This window comes from Oryctolagus cuniculus, chromosome 13 (genome assembly GCF_051225735.1).
Source record: "Oryctolagus cuniculus isolate XC-2025 breed Fujian yellow rabbit chromosome 13, ASM5122573v1, whole genome shotgun sequence".
NCBI classification, from domain to species: Eukaryota; Metazoa; Chordata; class Mammalia; order Lagomorpha; family Leporidae; genus Oryctolagus; species Oryctolagus cuniculus.
Genome location: NC_142879.1, coordinates 68,179,790 through 68,198,759, shown reverse-complemented (window position 1 = coordinate 68,198,759; position 18,970 = coordinate 68,179,790). Strand labels below are relative to the sequence as shown.

The following is an 18,970-nucleotide window of genomic DNA, read 5'->3' as shown; positions in this document are numbered from 1 at the left end:
CTCCATCCTGCTCTCCCAAGTGAATGGGATGAACCCTAGCACTTGAACCATCACCTGTTGCTTCCCAGAATGCACATTATCAGAAAGCTGGATTGAAACTGGAGTGGCTGAAACATAGACAAGGCACTCCCATGCAGGATATGGATATCCCAAGTGGTGGTTTCACTACTATACCAAAAGCTGAGTCCAAGATATTTTTAAAAGGTGTCATCTATGTATTTGAAAGGCAGAGTGACAGAGAGAGGGGGAGAGGAAGCTAGAGAAATGACTTTCATCTGCTGTTTCATTCCCTATATGCCTGTAACAGCCAGGGCTAGGACAGACCAAAGCCAGGATCCAGGAACTCCATCTGGGTCTCATACATGGGTTTCAGGAACCCCAAGGGTATGAGTTCTGATGCTTCCCAGACACATAATCAGGAAGATGGATCGGAAGTGTGGAGTAGCCAGGACTCAAACCAGGATAAAGGATGTAGGCATCACAAGCAGCGGCTTAACCTGCTGCGCCACAGGCCCTTCCCCCTAAACAAAGGACTTTCCATGTCCTCACCACAAAGAAATGATAAATATTTCGGGTGACAGATATGGTAATTAGTCTGATTTGATCATTCCACAACACATATGTGAGTCAAAACACCACATATTATCCCATAAAAATTTACAATAATTATTTGTTTCAAAAAAGTCGAATTTTCTCTCTGATGAGTCACTGTGACCATCAGCTGAATACCTAGGTGAGGATTTCCATCCTTCCTACCCTGAGAATGTGAGGACAGGTGTACTCCCAGGAGCAAGCTGCTTGGGCATCTGGGTCCACAGCAAACAGTGCCAATTCTGTTTTTACTCATACACAGAGGAAGGGAGTGAGAAGTGGGAAGTAGGTGCAGAGGTTCCTCCAGCACGGAAACATTTTTTTTTTAAGATTTATTCACTTATTTGAAAGGCAGAATTAGAAAGAGAGAGAGAGAGAGAGAGAGATCTTCCATCCATTGGTTCATTCCCCAAATGGCTGTAATGGCCAGGGCTGGTATGATCCAAAGCCAGGAGCCAGGAGCTTCTTTTGGGTCTCCCACGTGAGTGCAGGGCCCAAGGATTTGGGCCATCTTCCACTGCTGTCTCAGGAGCATTAGCAGGGAGCTGGATTAGAAATGGAGTGGTGGGGACTCAAATGGGCGCCCATAGGGATGCTGGTACTACAGATGGCAGCTCTATCCTCTGCGCCACAACACTGGCCCCAGGTTGAAACATTTAAAGGCAACTGTTTTACTTTTCTTTTGTATGTTAATGTCACCTTCACAATTCTTCCTCTTCTAAGAGATTCTTACAAAGAGTCAACATTCAATTTTAAACACACAAGAAAATATTAAAAGAAATTGGAGAAATATAGGAATTTTTTTGTCTTCCGATCCCCAAATTAGCAACTCTGCTCCAAATATTACCACACTGAAAATTTCATTCCTGGTAACTGATTTATTTATCTTGTAGTCCAGGTAAACTCTGGAAAGCTCTATGCCTCCTTTTCTAGCCTGCTAAGAGGACATAGGACTAGAGAGAGAAAGTCCCCAATAAACCCACTGGGATGTCTCGTAGCTGTGTAGGCACCACAAAAAAAAAAAAAAAAAAAAAAAAAAAAAAAAAGTGACCAGTTCGCTGTCTGGTGCGTTTCAGCAATTCTTTAAGGCACAGTTGCCCAAACAGCAGCATATCAAGTGCACCCTGCTCACAGAGAACTAAACCAAACCTTCAGTTTTATTTATATTTGAGTTTTCTCACTTACAAACAATAAATGGTATACTGAATTTCTTGAATTAAAAAAAATCTGGAAATAATTAGTCCTCTGCCCTTGGAGAGAGGGGAAAAAACAGAGACTGCTCTCTAGATGACCCTGAATAGAGCGGATGCAGATTTCAAAGCTGTGGGTGGTAGCACCGCATAACAGATTTGATCTAGGAGACCACTGAGAACTTGGAGGCCTATTTTGTTAGTCTGACTTCTCAATGCAAAGTGATGTGAGCTAGAAGCACAGTGGCCCATCTTATTTATTCATTTTGAAAGCTGTGCACACACAGCTACAGGTTTTTTTCAGCTGCTGGTTCAATCCCCAAGTCCACAATAGCCAGGACTGGGCCAGGCAGAAGCCCACCTGGGTCTCTCGTGTGAGTGGCAGATACCTAAGTACTTGAGTTATCATTTGCTGCCTCCCAGGGCTGTGCATTAGCAGAAACCAGGATTAGAAACAGAGCTAGGGCCGGCGCAGCAGCTCACTAGGCTAATTCTCTGCCTGCGGTGCCAGCACCCCGGGTTCTAGTCCCGGTTGGGGCGCTGGTCCTGTCCTGGTTGCTCCTCTTCCAGTCCAGCTCTCTGCTGTGGCCTGGGAGTGCAGTGGAGGATGGCCCAGGTCCTTGGGCCCTGCACCCAATGGGAGACCAGGAGGAAGCACCTGGCTCCTGGCTTCGGATCGGCGCAGCTCGCCGGCCGTAGTGGCCAGTTGAGGGGTGAACCAACGGAAGAAGGAAGACCTTTCTGTCTCTCTCTCACTGTCTAACTCTGCCTCTCAAAAAAAAAAAAAAAAAAAAAAAAAAAGAAAGAAAGAAAGAAACAGAGCTAGAATTTGAAGAACTTGAACCCAGGCTCTCTGATATGCCATGAGACATATTGTTTTTGTTTTTGTTTTTTTATATTTTATTTATTTATTTATTTGAGAGGTAGAGTTACAAAAAGAGAGAGGAAGAGACAGAGAGAAAGGCTGTCCATCTGCTGGTTCACACTGCAAATGGCTGCCAATGGCTGGAGCTGAGCCAATATGAAGCCAGGAGCCAGGAGCTTCTTCTGGGCCTCCCATGCAGGTGCAGTGGCTCAATTACTTGGACCATCCTCCACTACTTTCCCAAGTCAAAGCAGAGAGCTGGATCAGAAGAGGGGCAGTCGGGACTAGAACCCGCACCCTTATAGGATGCTGCTGCCTCAGGCAGAGGCTTTATCCACTATGCCACAGTGCCGGCCCCACCATGTGACATCTTAACACATTCCAAACACCCATGCCAGACTGACTTATCCTAAATAAGCAAGCAGGAAGTCTCCCCCTGCCTCAGACCTAAGCATACAATTTCTATCTTTTCCTGCCAAGGATGGACATTACCCCTACTTTGGAACCTCTAACCACTTCCACCCCTCCCCTTCTGGAATCTAAGCCAAAAATGAAACAAAATTTTCTCCTACTAAGTCACTCTTGATAATACAGTATCTATCCACAAATTCTAGAAACATCTTTTTCCCTTTGAATACATCTTGGGGCCCACGACTTCCTGTCCAGTAATTTTGTAAGCTCTTGGGATGAGGACTATGTCCCTTGCCCAAGTATGTGTTCTTCTGGTAAATCTCCAGCAACAGCCGTCTTCCCACCTTTACTGCTTGGGGAAAATTTGAGAGATAGTAAAAACCCAATCACTGTCATTTGAAACAGACAAAATGGTGGGATTCTTTAGACTAAAATACAGGCACAGGGGCGGCGCTGTGGTGTAGTAGGCTAAGCTTCTGCCTGCATCACCAGCATCTCACGTGGGTACCAGTTCATGTCCTGGCTGCTCCTCTTTGGATTCAGCTTCCTGGTGATAGCCTGGGGAAGCAGTGGAAGATGGCCCAAGTGCTTAGGCCCTTGCACCCATGTGGGAGACCCAGAAGAAGCTCCTGGCTCCTGGCTTTGGATCGGCCCAGCTCCAGCCACTGAGGCCATTTCGGGGTGAACCAGCAGATGGAAGACCTCTCTCTGTCTCTCCCTCTCAAATAAATAAATAAAAAAATATATTTTAAAAAGGTACAGAGCTAAGTCTCTTGAAGAAGTTTAGGGAATCAAGTCTTCCCTGAAACTCATCTGCAAGCTCTAGTACCATTTTCTCTAATGAAAGACGTCCCATGAACCCGCAGACTGTCCCAAGGCTAAAGGACTGGAAAGAAAGTAAACTCAGGGGCCGGCGCCGCGGCTCACTAGACTAATCCTCTGCCTTGGGGCGCCGGCACACCGGGTTCTAGTCCCGGTCGGGGCACCGGATTCTGTCCCGGTTGCCCCTCTTCCAGGCCAGCTCTCTGCTGTGGCCCGGGAGTGCAGTGGAGGATGGCCCAAGTCCTTGGGCCCTGCACCCCATGGGAGACCAGGATAAGTACCTGGCTCCTGCCATCGGATCAGCGCAGTGCGCCGGCCGCAGCACGCCGGCCACGGCGGCCATTGGAGGGTGAACCAACGGCAAAGGAAGACCTTTTTCTGTCTCTCTCTCTCTCACTGTCCATTCTGCCTGTCAAAAAATTAAAAAAAAAAAAAAGAAAGTAAACTCAGGGAAAAGGAACTGCATTTAGCTTCTTAAAGGCAATACCCATTCTGACTCTTATTTGACTCCCACGTGGATCAGCAGGGTTCACTTTGCGTCTGTCAAATGCCCAAGCAACAATTTTTCTATAATAAATTGTATTGTCATTCAGACACATTTATTCGTGCATTTATACTTCAGTTAAACCACCATTTGTCTTCAGTTCATTTGTATTTCAGGCACTACTCTAGGAGCTGGGGAGAAAGAAACAAATAGAAAAAGACACACTCTTTAGTTTCTTATTCATTATATTATTTTAGCCAAGAATTCAAAAGAAAAGAACAAGCATTCATTCCTCATTTAACAAATATTCACATCTATTGAGTACTGCTCCATCTACAACATTATGTGAAATGGTCCAACATTCCTGTCTTCATGGAATAGCCCTCTAGAGGGCTAAGACGGGAAAACAGCAAGGGAACTATGGGGTAAGTGATTTAGCACTGAGTGGTTTCAGAAAATCAAGGTGGAGCAGGGGCTGAGAGTTGAAGGAAAGCTTGTAGTTTTACAGAAGGTGGCCGGCCAAGCCGATTCCATGGAAAGTCATCTCCAAACCCTAGTAGCATCCCCTCTGCCAGGGAGGGGCCATGCAGACAAAAATGTCTAAAGAGAAGTTTAAGAACCACATCTTGCCTAAAAGTCACCTACAACCCCCAGTGGCACTATTTCTAATAAAAAGCTACCCACATTGTCTGCCCTAGGGTTACAGGGAGGGGAAAAAAAGTCAAATCAAGATAAAAGCAGTGTGCCCTTCTTTTTTTTCTAACCTCCCCACCTGAAAAAAATTTTAAAGGGTTTTAAAAAATTTTTAAAGGTTTGTTTTGTTTATTTGAAAGGCAGAGTTATAGAGAGGCAGAGAGAGAGAGAGAGAGGTCCTTCATTCGCTGGTTCAATCCCCAAATGGTAGCAATTGCTGGAGCTCAGGTGGTTTGAAGCCTGGAGCCAGGAGCTTCTTCTGGGTCTCCCATGTAGGTGCAGGGTTCCAAGCACTTAGGCCATTTTCTGCTGCTTTTCCAGGAGCATTAGCAGGGAGCTGGATCAGAAGTGGAGCAGCTGGGTCTCAAACCAGTGCCCATATGGGATGCCAGCACTGCAGGCAGCAGCTTTACTCACTATATCACAGCGCCGGCCCCCGAAACAATTTTCTACTCAATCTTCAGTCTTGGAAAAGTTTATATGGGAGATAATGCATACAGTTGTTTGGTGGAAACCTCATTTCTGACTGTTCTATCTTGCCATGAAAGTAAAAAGACACTTTATCTGTCTGAATGATCAGAGAAATGGAATCTCATTTTGGCACCCCCAATCTGCCCAGAAAGAATGTATGACCTCTGAGTGGGGGCTGGCCTCACATATGCAGCAGCGAGGTGCTGCTCAGGGTCTCACTTCCCCATAGAAGTTACACAAACACATGCTTTCCCCCCCGTTGCATCCATTTTTAGTTAAAGAATTTTAACTGAGGTTTGTTACTTCACACTTAAGAAACATACAAGCCACAGGAAATGAAAATTTGACCAAATGCAGGTGACACACCAGTCAACTCAGACATATGCTAGGTCCCACTTGGCTGCAAATGACCTTTAGTAAAAAGAAGGTATTCTGAGGAAAGTCTTTGATTTTCATAAAGTGGCTCAAACTGCAGGATTCTCCCCTCATGGGACCAAATATTGTGATTTTTTAAAAAAAGATTTATTTATTTATTTGAAAGTAAGAGGTACACAGAGAGAAGAGAGGCAGAGAGAGAGAGCGAGGTCTTCCATCTGATGGTTCACTCCCCAACTGACTGCAATGGCTGGAGCTGCACCCATCCAAAGCCAGGAGCCCAGAGCCTCCTCCGAGTCTCCCACATGGGTTCAGGGCCCAAGGACCTGGGCCTTCCTCCACTGCTTTCCCAGGCCACGGCAGAGAGCTGGATCAGAAGTGGAGCAGCCGGGTCTCATACTGGCGCCCATATGGGATGCTGGCACTTCAGGCCAGTGTATTAACTTGCTGCACCACAGCGCTGGCCCCCAAGTATTGTGATCTTTAAGGCCCAGGAAGCACAGGCTGAGTGCAACCTAAAAGTTGATGAGGATTCTGTAAGGTCTACTTGAAATTTTTAACATGTGTGAAGGTTGTTTAGGCATTTAAAAATACTTGGGCTAGGAGTTTGGCTTAGCAGTTAAGACACCCATATCCAACATCAGAGTGCCTGTGTTTACTCCTGATCCCAGCTTTCTGCTACTGCAGACTCTGGGAGGCAATAGGGTCTGAGTGGCTCAAGATCTTGAGTTTCTATCTGGATGATACGTATCCTAGTTTTGGCCTTTGTCCAGTCCCACCATAGCCAGGACCATTAGGGGTGAGAAATAGCAGGTGGTAGTGCTCTCTTTCTCTTTCTTTCAGTCTGAAATAATAATAATAATAAAAGAATTGAGGCATTTGTTTGAAAGACAGAATGACAGAGATAGAGGAAGAAAGGGAGAATGAGAGAGAGAGAGAGAGAACAGCAGAGAGAGGGAGGGAGAGAGAATGCTTCCATTCACTGGTTCACTCCTTAAATGGCCTCAACAGCTGAACCCAGGAGCTTGGAATTCCATTTAGGTTTCCTATGTGAGTGGCAGGGGCCAAGGTGCTCAGGCCATCTTCTGATGCTTTCTCAGGCACATTAGCAGGGAGCTGGATTAAAACTGGAGCAGTTGGGACTCTAAACAGCACTCCTCATCATGGGATGCCAGTGTTACAAATGGCATATTAATAATACCACAATGCCAGTCCCCACACAGAATAAAATTCAAAAAGCATTTAAAAATTCTTGGCAATACATGGGCAAGAGGAATGACAAAATACAGCCAAGCCAATGTTTTTCAAGCATATTTCACTTTTATTTGAAACATAGCCACCAGACAGGATGCAACTTGCTTTCAAAAAGAATTTTTGGAAAGCATGGCTAGCTGGCCCATTCACTGTTTCTCTGCTAGCAAGAGAATGTTTAAATAAGTCAGTGTAAGAACTACCTTCAAAAAGTTCGTGGAAAAAGTGTGTTATGAAAAACCAGGCACAGGTTTCCAAACTTTTGCACTGGCATAAACTTAGGTTTGAAATCCATTTTTCCATGAGCTTTTTGGAGTACCCTGGTATCTCTTATTTTGTCTGTATCATAGTGCTTCCGTTTCTCTGGAGAGCCCAGACTAGGAATAGTGCTGAGAAATACGTGTGTGCCCAGGGGAGATCATGTCAGTGGGTCTCTGGCCTTGTCCTCTGCTGCTTCCAGGAACTGCCTTGTCCCCACAGAGTCCTGTGGTCAGGCTTCAAATCTTGCCTTCTTTCTGACATACAGCTGGCTCTGTGTGGCATCATGGCCTCCTCCTTGTCACTTCAGGAAAATGTCTACATTCTTCTCCATTATCTAAACAATATCCTAGCCCTATCAAAGGAACTCTGAAGTATGGAACACTTTCCACCAATGCCTCCACCCAGCAGCATATCACCATTTTGGGGGTGCCCATTGCCTCATGTTTCTTTTCCAGGTTTGGTTCTGTGTTTCTTTATCTTTTGCACTGAATATTATTTCCAAAGGATGCAATGCTTCTTTGTGTCTTTACAACTACACCTTTCAACAAAGGATCTAACTTGAATTTAAAAAAGGTATAACTCCTGGGGCCGGTACTACGGTGCAGCAGGTTAAAGCCCTGGCCTGTAGTGCCGGCATCCCATATGGGCACTGGTTTGAGTCCTGGCTGCTCCATTTCCGACCCAGCTCTCTGCTATGGCCTGGAAAAAACAGTAGAAGATGGCGCATGTCCGGAAGAAGCTCCTGGCTTCAGGTCAACTCAGCTCTGGCCACTGTGGTCATTTGGGAAGTGAACCAGCATGTATAAGATCAACCTCTCTCTCTCTGTCTGTCTCTACCTCTCTTTCTCTCTGGCTCTATCTCTCTCTGTAACTCTTTCAAAAATAAATAAATCTTAAATTTAAAAAAGGTACAATTCCTGCTCTAGGGAACACACAGTCCTCATGAATGTTCCCGTGATTCGGGACTTCCCAGGCTCAGGTGGGGAAAGTAACCATCCACTCAGTGGTAGCTTTGGGATCCTCATGGAAGGAAGGCCTGTACTTCCGGGAATGGAAGTCCTTGTCAAGGTCTCTGCGGGTGCCTAAAGGTCAACCAATGAGGATCAGACCCGCCTCAACCTTTAACCCCCATGCCCTGAATCTATAAAAGGAGCCCTCCCAACCTCTGACGTGCGACTTCCCCGCCCCCGCTCTGTTGCTCTGTTGGGACCGGGGAACCTCGCCCGGGAGCGGAACCCCAATAAAAGCCTGTGAATTAACTGATTCGTCTGCCTGGGAAGATTTGTTGTGCGCCGGACACCTTACACTCAGTATGGTTGCCATTGGAAGTGCTTTCTTCTTTACCTGTTCACTGATATTTACAAACCCCTCAGCAGTCAACACATCTTTTCATTCAGTAGGTAGATATGGGGCTTAAAATACCAACAGGCTAAAGAGAGACAACACAGTTTAACAAGATCTATATGGCTGAATGCATGCCCCTCCGATGGGAGAGAAACTCGAAACCTAAGCCATGAGGTTGAAGAGGAGCAGACCCAGGAAAGGCAGCCTGTGGGAACAGGTCTACCTGTTCCAACCTGCCTAGCACATCTCTTGCTGAAATGGGGCACCAGTGACAGCAATCGATGCTGCACCACATTAGAAGGCATTTGTTATAAATGGGCCACCCAATCCGCTCAGCTAATGTACCCATGGAGGCGAGGGGAAACACATCTGATTCTATCTATTATAGGCAAGTCATTTACTAAGAAAACTCTCAAATATTACAAAAGTCATTGAATTCTTAGATAGTAGAGGACAAATAATGATGGTGGTTAAGATGAAATGTACTCCCAAGTAGCCTATCATTGCCCCCGGGAGGCCTCTGCAAACATAATTTAGGGACCTCAGGATAAAGTGGCAGATGCCTAAGAATTAGATCATAAGCCCTCCAAATGGGCTAAACTCCAAAGAGGTATCACTTTGGATTTAATTCACAGTATTTGATTTATACTTTATAAATATCCTGGCTAATGTGCCTCTCTTCACAAATGAATTTTACATTTATCCTTCAAGGCCCAATTTATATGCTGCATTCTTTTGGAAAACATCATAGATTCTCCAAACTGGGTTTATCTCAGCTCTTTAGTGCTCCCAAGCTCTCAGCCTTGTCTCTGTTTTAGCACACACTATACTCTGCCTTTGTTTAAGTCCTCTGTGCTCAGGGTTTCAAGATCCTATTTTATTATGAGCTCTGTGAACATAAGACTTCCATAACACCCTGCTTTCTCTATTACTTACATTTTACTTATTAAAGCATATAATTTCTCTATAATTTATATTTTCTCCTCGGTTCCTAATGGCTGTATTTCTCATTTCCTTAAGCCCCACAGGGCCTGGAGTCATTTCTGCTATATTTATCACTCTAAGCATAGCATAATTCCTATAGCATTATATACTCAGCATGAAGCAGACATTCAAGACATGTTTCTTGAATGAATGTGCTATAAGTTCACACTTTTCAAATACCTAGGCAAACACAGCTTATACCTAAAAAGATTCCCAAAAGTGGTTAATAAATATGGGGAATCTGAATAAAATGGACTAAAACTAGAGAAACAAGCACACTAAAGATGCAAGTTTGGGAATAAATCTGGAATGAAGAAGAGGGACTCTATAGGCAGTCTAAAATCAGTGGACCCAAACACTTTTTTGAAATAGTAAGAAATTCTGCATTTTATGCTTAAAATTTACACTTGGACAGTAGGATTATTAGTTTATTTTTTAAAGAAAACAGAGACATAAGCATGTATTCCTTTGTTCAAATTCTATATCCAAATTAGTTAATCACAAAGAAACTGGGATTCTAACCCCTCCTTTTCTGTAGAATTCCTTTTCATGAGGCTGTCTGAGTCCAAATGTACTTGTTGAGGGAAGTCTTAGCCGCTGACCTAGATGTCCAATGACACACTCTGAGGTTCTAAAGATCTGGGAGCCTTTAGCGGAGTGTCTGACAATGGAATGGCTAATTTCTTCACCTTGAGATGTCACAGGAGGATTAAGTGGAGTCAAGTCATGTCTTGGGAAGTGCTTGCTGGATAGGGGTGATTCCCAATAAAACGTCCTCAAACCATGGATGGCATTGTGCCAGGAGAGGAAATTACATCACTTTACAAAGCAACTGGGGAACTCAAAATCTCTTGGTTGTCTAAATTTGCATTTTTTCCACTTTCTTCTAGAGCTGAGGAATTTAAGTCAAGGACAGATATGCAGAAGTGGCACTCAGCCATTTTCACAGGTCTAAGACACAAGCCTGACTCCACTCCTACTATCCCTCTACGTTGAAACTGCAAACTTCATTACAAATATCATTAACCCCAGGAAATTTCTTTGATCCTACTTTCCCATTACAAATTCAATTGTCTGTTCTTCTGTTTTCCCAGTAGCCCTTTGATTTATTGATTTTTTTCATGTTCTCGTGTTGTAAATGCATCTTTTAGGCATAATTTGTTGTCTTGAGGGTAAATGCCCTAATTCTTTTCTTACAGCTTGGAAATGTATAACAAGAATAGTCTTGATCCAAATCAAATCTACCTAAAGTGCATCCTCAATACAGAGATAAAACAGCATCCTGCACAAATGGACAAGGATTCATGGATTTACTGAGTGACTGCTATGTTCCAGACAATATCCAAGGTGCTAAGAATATCATTAAAAAAAACAGGCAACATCCCTGCATTCTAGAAGACAACAAACAAACTACAGGTGAACAGAAAAATGATTTGGGATTCGAATAAGTGTTAAAGAAAAATGAAAAATGAGCAATGGGATAAAGAGTGATTTGGAGGAGTGTGAAGGTTGTCTGGAAAATTTTCTCTGGGTCAGGACTGAGCTGAGACCTGATTGATGAGCTAACCATGCAAGGATTTGCAAGGGGAAGGTATCTTAGGAAAATGCACTAAACTAGAACAACAGTCATTCTTAATTAGAGTACAGGCAACTATGGAAGAGGAGACAAGTATAGAGGGGAATGTAGTCAATTAACTGCTAATCTCTCTTCCATATATATCATAGCAGAGTAGAACTTTTCTCATTATTTTATATATTCTTTTTTTACCACGTATAATTTATTAATTCTCTTCCTTGATTGCCATTAAATTACAAGAATATGAGCCTTTGCTAGCGTCAAACACATCTGGAGCTGCTTTCCAACACTGAATCATGTAAACTGCCAAACTAAAAACCATTGGAAAATAGAATCTAAAAGCATTAAGATTTGGTTTTCATGATTATTAGATCCATTCAACTAAAGTTTATTTTATGACCATTAATTCTTATTATTATCACTGGTCTTCCTCATAAACTAAGTTATAAACTCACTCATCTTTTGTTTCTCTTCATATTATCTCATAGAATATAAGGTAAATAGCTCTAGCAAAGCTGACATATTTATACAGCATCTGAAAAAACCCAGCAAATTCATCTAAACTATGTTTTCCAAGGCAATCACATTTCACAAATAACTACATGACTTATTTTAGCATTACTGATTTTTCAATTTTGTCATTATCATCATCATCTATGTCTTTGCAGCTATTTGTTCATTAAAAACTATAGTCAATAGAAGAAGGAAAACAAAGAAGCAAACAAGTTATTTTCTGCATCATAACCAGATTGCCCAGATGCCATGCCTGGAATACATCACAAGTGACATTTCTCATCATGCTTTGAATAATTTGGAACATGCACATTTTCTTTTACAATCTGCAAAGCTTTTGGATGCTCTGAGCCCTGTTGTCAGCCACAACAGTCTAGAAAAGAAGTGTCACACTAAAGGTATTCTACCTGGTGTCATCTTCTTTTGCAACTTGGGGCATTCAGGTTCTTGAAGTTCTTCCTCCTAAATTCAGCCCACACGAAAGAAAAAAGTGAGAAGGCAAAAGCAATGCATTAATGTACAGCAACACTTTGCAAACTTACTAATAATATGATATCAAGACCTAAAAAAAATTAGCCCTAAAGAACTGATGTTTGAACATGCAACAAATCTAACAATAGATGCTAAATAAAATAACTGAGGATTATAGAGAGATGTTGGGTTATACAACTCTGAAGTACCATTCACATATTAAGGTCCATGAACGCTTTCCATGAAAAAACACAACCCAGGGACCCCTATGACAAATATATTTGGGGGCACTAATTACTTAGACAAGGTGGTTATATGTTTCTCCATAAGACAGGACAGCCAGTTTGACAAAACAGAGAATTATGCTTTGTTTTTCATAACTCAAGAAGCTGATTTTTTGTACTTTATTTTTTGTTCTTTCCATCAGCATTCATAGTTATTTTTATCTCTGAAGGTGAGTGTACACATGCTTTCCTGAGTCTTGGTACAATATTTTAAATGGTAATTGTCACTGCTATAATACTAATCAAAGTAGAACCTGTTGAAAATAAAGGAGGTAAATTACGAGGATATTTAATTGAGACTTTTCTAATTTTTGTCTGCAAGATGGTTTTATGGTAATTCATTCATTTATTTTTCTTCATTGAACAAATATTTGTTGAGTGCCTGTTTTGGGCTCTGTCTGTGGGATCTTACTCTAAGCAGAATCCCTTTTCACATCCCTTGAATTATACTGCAGCCAGTTGTCTACTCAGCTTTCTTCCTAGTCTCACACATTTTCTGTGCCTAGTTGGCTCTTTATAAGAATGAGTCCAACAGAAGATATTCTACACATAATAGAGCATATGGGGGTTTGTTTCATAAATGAAAACTAGGGCTATTCTATAATTAGAGTAGAACAATAGAACTCAAAAGCTGATATTATCTACCACAGAAACACTTCCAAATTTGTTCAAAGTATGCAAATTCTTTTGTCCTTTTTTTTTTTTTTTTTTTTTTGGACAGGCAGAGTGGACAGTGAGAGAGAGAGACAGAGAGAAAGGTCCTCCTTTTCTGTTGGTTCACCCTCCAATGGCCAGCGCGGCCGGCACGCTGAGGCCGGTGCACCGCGCTGATCCAATGGCAGGAGCCAGGTGCTTCTCCTGGTCTCCCATGGGGTGCAGGGCCCAAGCACTTGGGCCATCCTCCACTGCACTCCCGGGCCACAGCAGAGAGCTGGCCTGGAAGAGGGGCAACCGGGACAGAATCCGACGCCCCGACCAGGACTAGAACCCGGTGTGCCGGCGCCCCAAGGCAGAGGATTAGCCTAGTGAGCCGCGGCGCTGGCACAAAGTATGCAAATTCTGATGACATACTCCATATAAATCAGAATCTGCAATACTGACTAGATTGGTTAATGAGATAAAGAAATGTCCTTTTCAAGTCATAAAGATTAATTTCATTGAATTACTATTACCACTAATTCATAAGAGGATTGATTTCACCTGTGTTGGTAACAAATATTTTTCAAGAGATCAAAACTATCTCCAAGCATTCAGTGTCAGAGACCAGTTCCAAACACTTATGTACTTTAAAAGCCCATGAAGTAGTACTGACATGGTGATTTGTGTAAAACCTCAAATGTATGTGTTAGAAACTTTAATGAAAATATTTTCTAAATTACATTTTAAAAGAGAGCATGAGTTAATAGTACACTAAGGGGCATGCAAAATATAGAAAAGCCCCGTCATATAGTAACCAAACACATCAACTACTTCCCTGTTTCATAAGACCCAATAAAACAGTATAAAATGAAAACATGAGGAGTTGTTTTATAACACAGCCACAGGAAAGATCTCCTGAGATGTCAAAATAATCAAGATAAAGTTGCTTTATGGATGAAAAGATTTTCTGCTTTGAGCCAATAAGACTGTTTAGCCTTTTATTGCTCTGAATTCTAGAATTCTGAAATAACGTAGCCCTTTAGCTTTCCTCCGTATTTATGACTTCATTTTAAATAGCCCCTCCCAGATTTCCTCTTTTACAAGTTAGAGTTGCAAAGCTCTCAACAATCTGCAGAGGGAAGGAAGTTTGCAGTCATCTTGGCTGGAGAGCTCTCAATACAGAATAAACAAGCATCTGTCTTCAATAGTATAAACAATGTTCTATTTAGAGAAAAGAAGCACTCCTCAGAGTCTGTGTCTCTTCTCTTCAGAGCAAGTTTGTGATTTGCTGAATTTGTTCTTAGGGCTTTTTCCCAGCAGAGCTAGATTAACATGACAACAGTCCAAGTGAAGGGGACATCTGCTGATTCTGCTGTTTGGCATTCACTTACTCTCATATAGTAAGTATGTCCTGGTTTCCTCTTTAAAGCCATTCCTTCCCACGCTTAAGGAACTACGGTTCCTGTGATTTCTTGTGGTTGGAGAAACTGAATCCACGCCTTCCCTCAACTCCACGGGTGATCCATGTGACCCAGGCCAATGTCCACTGGCGTGTTACATTTCCCTCTGATTGATACAGAGTAGTCATGTGACCAAATGAAGACCTATGAGAGGTAATGGGATTTTTCTTTCACCTTTTGAGCATATGACTCCGATTCTTACTCACTGACTCTGAAACCTAAAATAGTTGGGAGAGTTGAGTGGCCGCTGTTGCCACTATCTTCCTATCACATGTAGTTAAGACTGAAATATGTAGAGAAAATAAGGCCACAACCAGAGACAAAGGAAGGAAAGTGGACCCCTAACACTAACCTTGAAAAGTGGCTGCTCCCAGTTATCTGGTGAAGCAGCCATATGCAGTTATCTTATCTAGGGAGGGAAGATATCCTAAGTTCTGCTTCTGTAAGAGCAGTCATAAATCTGTCCTAATAAATGTGTCCTTGGTATCTTTTTATAAACACACTGGACCCACAAACCATTGAAAGTGTGGTCCTAAGTCATGCAGGCTACAATTTAAACCCACCAATGCTGTAACAGTTAAGGTTTGATGCTGATGAACCTATAGATATTATAAGAAATTTGAATCTGATGCTCAGTTCTCAGGAAATGATTCCAGCTGAGCCCACTGGCATTAAAATCTATGCAGGATCCTCCACTGTTTCTACTGCCTGTTTGAACAAAGGTAATTTTCCCACCCGAGGTTTCTGTAACAATATACACAAAGGAAGGAAAGCCAAGAGATGGACTGACCCCAAGTCCAGACAGTATCAGCTGAGCCCTCAATTCTGCCTTCTTTCTGTTTTTCTCCTTTCCTCTCTTTTCTTCTCGTTTAAGCATTGGATAGTGTGTAGCTCATGCAGACTAACCAGTACAAAGAACTCTAATGAGAACCTGAGAGAAGGAACTGGTATGCTCAGCTTCCTTGTCTGGAGGCATGACAGATGAACACAGAACTCTAGAGCTTTCCTTGAGTCTTTTAGCCTTCAGAGAATTATTCTTGGACCCCCATACACAGAGCATCTTGGGTTGGAAAGACAGCCAGTCAATTCTAAAACATGGGGCTGGCACTGTGGCATAGTGGGTAAAGCCACCCCCCACAGTGCCAATATGCATCCCATATGAGCACTGGTTCGAGTCCCAGTTGCTCCACTTCTGATCCAGCTCTCTGCTATGGCCTGGGAAAGCAGTGGAAGATGGCCCTTGGGCCCCTGCTTCCATGTGGGAGACCCGGAAGAAGGTCCTGGCTCCTGGTTTTGGGTCAGTGCAGTTCTGGCTGTTGTGGCCATCTGTGGAGTGAACCAGCAGATGGAAGACCCCCCACCCCGCCCCTCCTTCTCTCTGTGTGTAATGCTTTCAAATAAATAAATAAATAAATAAATCTTATTAAAAAATTCTAAAACATGTTGAGTGGCTGACATTTTCAAGAATTAACACAGCAGTTAACAATTATTGTGAACAGTGTCAATAACACAGAGAAGGATCCAAAATCCTCTGGCATGTTACAGGAATGGTGTGAAGGACATGGACCTTGAAGTTAGGGAGACTAAGATTCAAACCCTGGTTTTCCACACAGGAGCCGTGTGAGCCTCAGTTTCCTCATCAGAAGATTCTGTGTCCTTGTGCAATTATTGTGAAGAAGTTAGGTAAGACTCTGAATGAGAGATGAGGTGGTCACCGTCTGCCCATAGCTGCTTTCCACCTTTTTCTGGTAAAGGTATCTTAGCTATAAGGTTGGATCCCGGCAAGTGGATGCAACCTAATTCAAGCTACTGTGACTTGGCTGGGACTTTTCCACTGGGTTGCTGGAAGTCTTACATTCTTTTTTCCTTTACACAAATTCTGTTTCTTTTTTTTTTAAAAATCTATTAATGTGAAGAGTAAAGATTTCATGTATTAGAAGTCTTACATTCTTGAAGTTCCTAGAATAGGGTGTGGGCCTCCTAGTGACGTTCCTGGCGCTGGCGCTGAGGCAGCGCGGCCAGCCCGCGCTCCTCTCCCTGGTGCCCTGCACGCTGGCAACGAGCTGCGCAGTGGCGCCCTGGCGCCGGGAGACGGCACCTTCTGGACCGACATCGGCTTTGCGAAGGACCTCCCTCCGACTCCGTGGGCCGCCACACCCACCGACGGCCCGCGGCCTCCCAAGGACCCCCAGCCTCCAAGTGAAGACGTGGCCAGCACCGCTCTGGCCGCCGCGCAGCCTCCCGAGCCAGCGATGCCCGAGGAGACCGGGGTCGCAGCCCCTGCCCGGGAGCCCGGCAGCCCCACGGAGGCGGACGAGGCCCTGAGCAGCACCTCGACCTAGGGCGGGGGAGGCAGGACTCGACGGAGCAGCCGTCCACGCCTCCCGGCCGCAGGAGGGGGAGACGCGGCGGCAGTCGCCCAGGGACCAAGACCTCCGCCGGGCGCCCTCCCCCACATGGTGCTCAGTCCCTGGCCAGGTCCCCGGTTCCGTACCCTCCTCCCCCGCCGCCTCCGCCAGTGACAGCCCTGGCTGCCCTCTTGCTCGGCAGTCTCTCCCTGGTCCGGGACAAAGGACCGGTCAGAGCAGCCACGATTGGTGCTTCCTGGGCTGCTTCCCGCAAGACGCAGGGGTCCCGGAGCCGATCCTGGTCGTCCGCCCAGGTGGTCCAGACGCCGGGTCTCCGGACGCCAGCTGCCCCACTCTGTTGGGGCTGGGCTCTGAGGACGGCCTGTGAGGGTCGCAGGCGAGGCTGCGCCCTGGGCTCGCCCCTTCTCAGGGCCCAGGGGGTGCCAGCGCTTGGGGTGGGGGGAAAGGTTTAATAAAAGGTCATGGCTGGCCTGTGCTTTGGATCACTTGGTTAATTCTCCGCCTCTGGCGCCGGCACCCCGGGTTCTAGTCCTGGTCGCTCCTCTTCCAGTCCAGCTCTCTGCTGTGGTCGGGGAAGGCAGCGGAGGATGGCCCGGGTGCTTGGGCCCTGCACCCGCATGGGAGACCAGAAGGAGGCACCTGGCTCCTGGCTTCGGATCAGTGCAGATTGGCACAGTGCGCCGGCCATAGCGGTCATTTGGGGGGTGAACCAACGGAAGGAAGACCTTTCTGTCTGTCTCTCTCTCACTGTCTAGCTCTGCCTGTCAAAAAAATATATATAAATAAATAAATAAGAAAAAAAAGAAAAAGAAAAGATCACGGCTGAAAAAAATATAAAGCTAGTGACAGTCATATCACATGAGAATGTGATCCAGAGAATTATCCTAAGAGAATGAACCCAGAACTCCTTGAGGGGAGTGCTGTGACTGGAAGCCTCCCAGAACCCCATAGAATGGGAAATGCAAAGTTCCTTAAAGGAAGGAAGGCAGGCCGTGTCCTTAAGTAGGGAAGGAAAGAGTGCTGCTCAAAATATATACACTGCAATGGTTGGCTCCTGAGCTGAATGACTTCTAGGCAACGTCATGGCTTATGCAGTGCCTACCCTGTGTCAAGAGCTTCACTTGTAACATGGGATGGGTTTGGAAACATTTAACAACGTGAGTGGCGCAGGCCACCAGCTAATGAGAATGGAGTAGGCCCTGGATTTTCTGAGGTATGGTCCTCAGCTCTTTAGGGTTCAAGGCTCCAGGGAAAGGGATGATGCAGGAAATGCACACCACTCAAGGACTTGGGGAGCATTTATATAGGACAGTTGAAATAAACATATTTTAACATTGTAACAGTCAATATGTTCCTACAGAAGCCTGCCTGTTGAGTATTTGCAGCCCTGAGTGTCATCTTAACAGTATTTCTAGAGTTGAGGAACACCCTGGAGGTATATTATAATAAGCTGATATTATGCAAAGCCTCTTTCTACAATGTCAAGTTTACTCAAACATATGGAGGGAAATATTATTTGTATATTGAAACAAAGATGACTACTTTGCAGTGGGTGTGTAGGAACAGACATATTTATGATAACACATGCAAAGTCAAGAAAATTTGGACATGAAATTTCTCAGATAAGGGCTACTTTGGTAGTGAAGATTGAAAAGTGCTGTCAATAACACTGAAAGGTAGTTATTTCTGCCTCCATTCTATGGAGGCAGGACTGGATGGTTGCAATGTTTGTGTAAAGGCACATGCTTTTAAGGAGAGCAATAATTCATATCTGCCTGGCTCCCATATTCTGATCTCTCAGCAATACTTTGCTATCTTCTTTCACACTACCTCCTTGCTGGGGTTATTTTTATTTTTGAAAAAAAATCTTAAGTGAGAAGAAATGCTAATTTTTAATATCTATCTGTCTTTGGTGA

At 44.1% G+C, this 18,970-nt stretch overlaps 1 protein-coding gene across 2 annotated transcripts in view; it reads right to left on the bottom strand.

The window, feature by feature from the left end:
* Positions 1 to 10,774: 10,774 nt before the first annotated feature.
* Positions 10,775 to 18,970, bottom strand: part of LOC149122646 (uncharacterized) — a 104,222-nt gene continuing 96,026 nt past the window's right edge. For both annotated transcript variants that reach the window (XM_089311712.1, XM_089311713.1), the window contains one exon: positions 10,775 to 12,293. In XM_089311712.1, the coding sequence (XP_089167838.1) occupies positions 12,219 to 12,293 (75 nt within the window). In that variant the 3' untranslated portion in view covers positions 10,775 to 12,218. The remainder of the gene's footprint in view (positions 12,294 to 18,970) is intronic.